The sequence below is a fragment of the Dreissena polymorpha genome, chromosome 8 (assembly GCF_020536995.1).
Source record: "Dreissena polymorpha isolate Duluth1 chromosome 8, UMN_Dpol_1.0, whole genome shotgun sequence".
Lineage (NCBI taxonomy): Eukaryota > Metazoa > Mollusca > Bivalvia > Myida > Dreissenidae > Dreissena > Dreissena polymorpha.
In genome coordinates this window covers 20,001,115-20,004,530 of record NC_068362.1, presented here as the reverse complement: position 1 = coordinate 20,004,530, position 3,416 = coordinate 20,001,115, and the positions used below count along the sequence as shown (strand labels likewise).

Sequence of the window (3,416 nt, the reverse complement as noted above, 5' to 3'; positions counted from 1 at the left end):
GTAAAAAGTTTGTTAAAACGTTTTGTAAAATGATTTTATCATATGTAAGACGTTGTCCTTGAGTGGGTCTTCAGAAACCGCCAGTTCACGTTGAGTGTGATATTGCATCATCTTTCTAAATTGGTTGAGATTACGTTACTTCAAAGCAGCTGTTTTCAATTATTATCTCTATCACCGCCCTTTATTTCATTGAGGCTTTTTGTTGAGGTAATTGTGAATGTTACTTATAATATAAAATGTAAATTGAATAATCTTATTTACAAAGACGCGATTATTAACTTATTTTGAAAGAACTTCAAAGACCGCGATTGTGCTACAAGTAATGCAATCAAAGACTCTTCGACAAATATGGGGTGTGTATGTTCCTAGAGGAAAGCCGGTGCCTTTGGTGTGTCTTTTAAAAGCGTTCATGACTAAAAGGGCAGTGGTAATATTGTTAATTTTTGCCATTAGCGATCAAATATTTCCAAACGTCTTGTTGTAAACACTTCAAAAGGATTAATGGTTGCATTTGTTTATTTTAAGAGATGGATAAAAGCTACCATCCCATTAATATTTAAGTTAAGGTGATTGCATTTCAAATTTGTATTGACTCATATGGCTGTCATTTTCTGCTCAGGGCATCAACATGACAAAAACAAAGCGACAATAATACAAATTTACTGTCACTGGGGAATTTACAAGATGTCACCGTGATAAAATAAACATCGACTGTATGGCTTTGCCTGACAATAAAATGGATGTTGAATATTGTTTCCTCATGAATATAGACATTTTAGCAACAGGAACCTGACTATTTTCATTTAATGAAATTTCTAGGTAATTTGCATACGAAGCGAGGGCGTCGGGTTTGAAAAACAAGTCGCATGGGAGATGATTGAGAATCGAAGTGCAACGTTGAAGTAAAAATGTTAAAAGTAATTACATTTAGTGTATATACATATTTCTTGTGAGCACGTTTTTGATGGATGTGAATGCGGTCTTAAATTATTCAAATAAATGAAATAACAGTTTAAGAAACGTAGCTACATTGCATCAACCATCTATATGGTCAAATGGCGGCAAACGTTCATGGCGCATATTTTTCACGTGGTCTGCATAGGTCCTCGAGTCAATGATGTTGTCTGGATAAATTCTTCTGTTGCGATCTTTCCGGCGTTGCCTGGTTTGGTTTTCATGCTGCCTCAAAGAGGCTTGTGAGGTTGTCGTCTGAGTGTCTGAAATGTAAACAATAAATGGATGTATGTTCATGCTTATGTTTATTGTAGGGTTATGATAACAAATCATAAATTGCTCCGCCCATATTTAATACTTTTTTCACGGAATATGCATTCACACCAAGCGTTTTTACTTTTATAGCAACAGTGTTTGGACTATTCGCTGTTCAATTGTATTTAAAACATTTCGCTGCTGTGGTTTTTTTTCAACATAATTATTAACGAAGCCATGACATATATAAACAAAAATATGTGTCGGAAGTAAAATAGTCTCTCGGCTCATTATTTGCATAATGCACTGAGCTGCCACCCGGAGGATGCTTGTTGTAGTTAACCTGAGAAGTTTGTCATGGTGACTTTTTCTATGACCTTTCAGCTACTTGAATGGCTTCTCTTCTGGTTTCAATGTTCGAAACGGGACAGTGTCATTTTCGTGATTATACTGAATTAATCGCACGGTTTTATAAATAATTGCATCACTATTTAACGTGTGTCATCGTGAATTTATCAGTAAATGGTTTAACAGTTTAGTACATGGTAGATTAATAACAATACAAACATACACCAAATAAGTTTCGCGTTGCCTACACTTTTTGCAATTTTTGTTCCAAAAGCTGCTTGAAATTCTGTTGTGTACAAAACCTCTACGCACAAACATCTTATCGCCATTTTTTCTGATTCAATATTAACGCATGATTGCGCAATTTGTCGTAGTCTGTTGACGAGGAAATTCAATATGTCTGACAAAGTCAAGGAATCTTGATTTTTCTCTGAAAATAATAAGAGGTATTTCAAATCAATCGTAATTTCGTTTCTGTGCTGCGACAATCAATCTAAGAAATATTTTGAAGTCCTTCAGACCTATTTTATACGTTTTTGAAATTATTTCTTTATATCTATTTTTTGTATATCTAAAATCAGTTCTGAAAAGCACATAATTGTTATTATTACATACTAATGTATTCATTAGCGTTACTTGCATTTGTCTTCACTGCTTCTATAATTTTCGATATCTCAATTAACGAATGCAGATCAAATTATATAACGTGGTTTGCCGGCGTGTTTGAATACACATTGATTGGATACCGCAGTCATATTACGTACTGTCGGATATCAACTAGCTTATACGGCCATCATTTCATTAGGTCAATATTTACCATTGTAGCAGCCCCCATGATTGTAAATGGCAAATAATGACAGAAACCAAAATGGCAAAATATTAAAAATACAACTTCTGAATTGTACGAAGAGTCAGAACTTGTATTTTGAATATTGTGCACATATATGCTTTCATTGGGTTACATTGTAGGTGGTGAACGGTGATATACTGGAGAAGTTCAAACATTTTTTTAAATCATCTCATTGTTTAAATAGGTTTAACTCATGGATATCTTATCAAAAATATTGTATATTTAATTGCACAATTATCTATATATAAATATGATTTGTTATTAATTTAAAGTTATATTTATACAGATATTTTGATAGTTAGTTCCACATAATTATAAGATGAACTTTATATCAATTTGACAGATATGTTATATATATATAATTTAAATTCACCAATACCTTAGGTTCGAAATTGTATTTAACAAAATACATGTATGTAAATAATTATTTGTTCTACATCAAGGGTATACATTTTAAGACAAACAATATTACCGGTAGCGCTTTTCCGCCTCTTTTCGAAATCCGCCACGGTTTCCCCTGTGGGTCTTCCTGGCCCCATACGAGAGTGGGGAGGAGCTTGTATGTCTCGGTTACTAAGGGGAATGGCTCCCAGAACAATTTCTACCACAACTTTAAGGTCCTGTGGAACCAGTAACATCTAAAGAGGAAATATTGTCAGAAAGTCTAGATATTGCTCAGTGTTTCAAATTGGTCTTCTAATTCAGCAATATTCCTGTATATTTGCAAATTACATATTTATTGAACCAGTCGGTATTGGAGCATATTGACGGCTGATATGTCATTCTATTAAACTTTGTGTGTCGGAACATATTTTTTGACATCATGCTTCTTTTGTTCTTAACGAATTCATCACTTAATCTGAGATAAGAACTATGTTTCTTTGTAATATTTTCATAAATATGTGTAAAAGTTGGACTGTACGGTAATTAAATTGTTGTCTACATTTTTGGATATTTTGTCAGTATATCCCTCTTATATGCAGTTTTGTACAAAGCCATTTAAAGTAAA

At 33.3% G+C, this 3,416-nt stretch overlaps 1 protein-coding gene across 1 annotated transcript in view; it reads right to left on the bottom strand.

Annotated features, from left to right (window-relative positions):
- Window positions 1-518: 518 nt before the first annotated feature.
- LOC127842890 (arrestin domain-containing protein 1-like) overlaps window positions 519-3,416 on the bottom strand; it is a 19,284-nt gene continuing 16,386 nt past the window's right edge. Inside the window, exons 6-7 of the mRNA XM_052372668.1 lie at window positions 2,880-3,045; window positions 519-1,217 (exon numbers count right to left, since the gene is read on the bottom strand). Of these exons, the coding sequence (XP_052228628.1) occupies window positions 1,036-1,217; window positions 2,880-3,045 (348 nt within the window). The 3' untranslated portion in view covers window positions 519-1,035. The remainder of the gene's footprint in view (window positions 1,218-2,879; window positions 3,046-3,416) is intronic.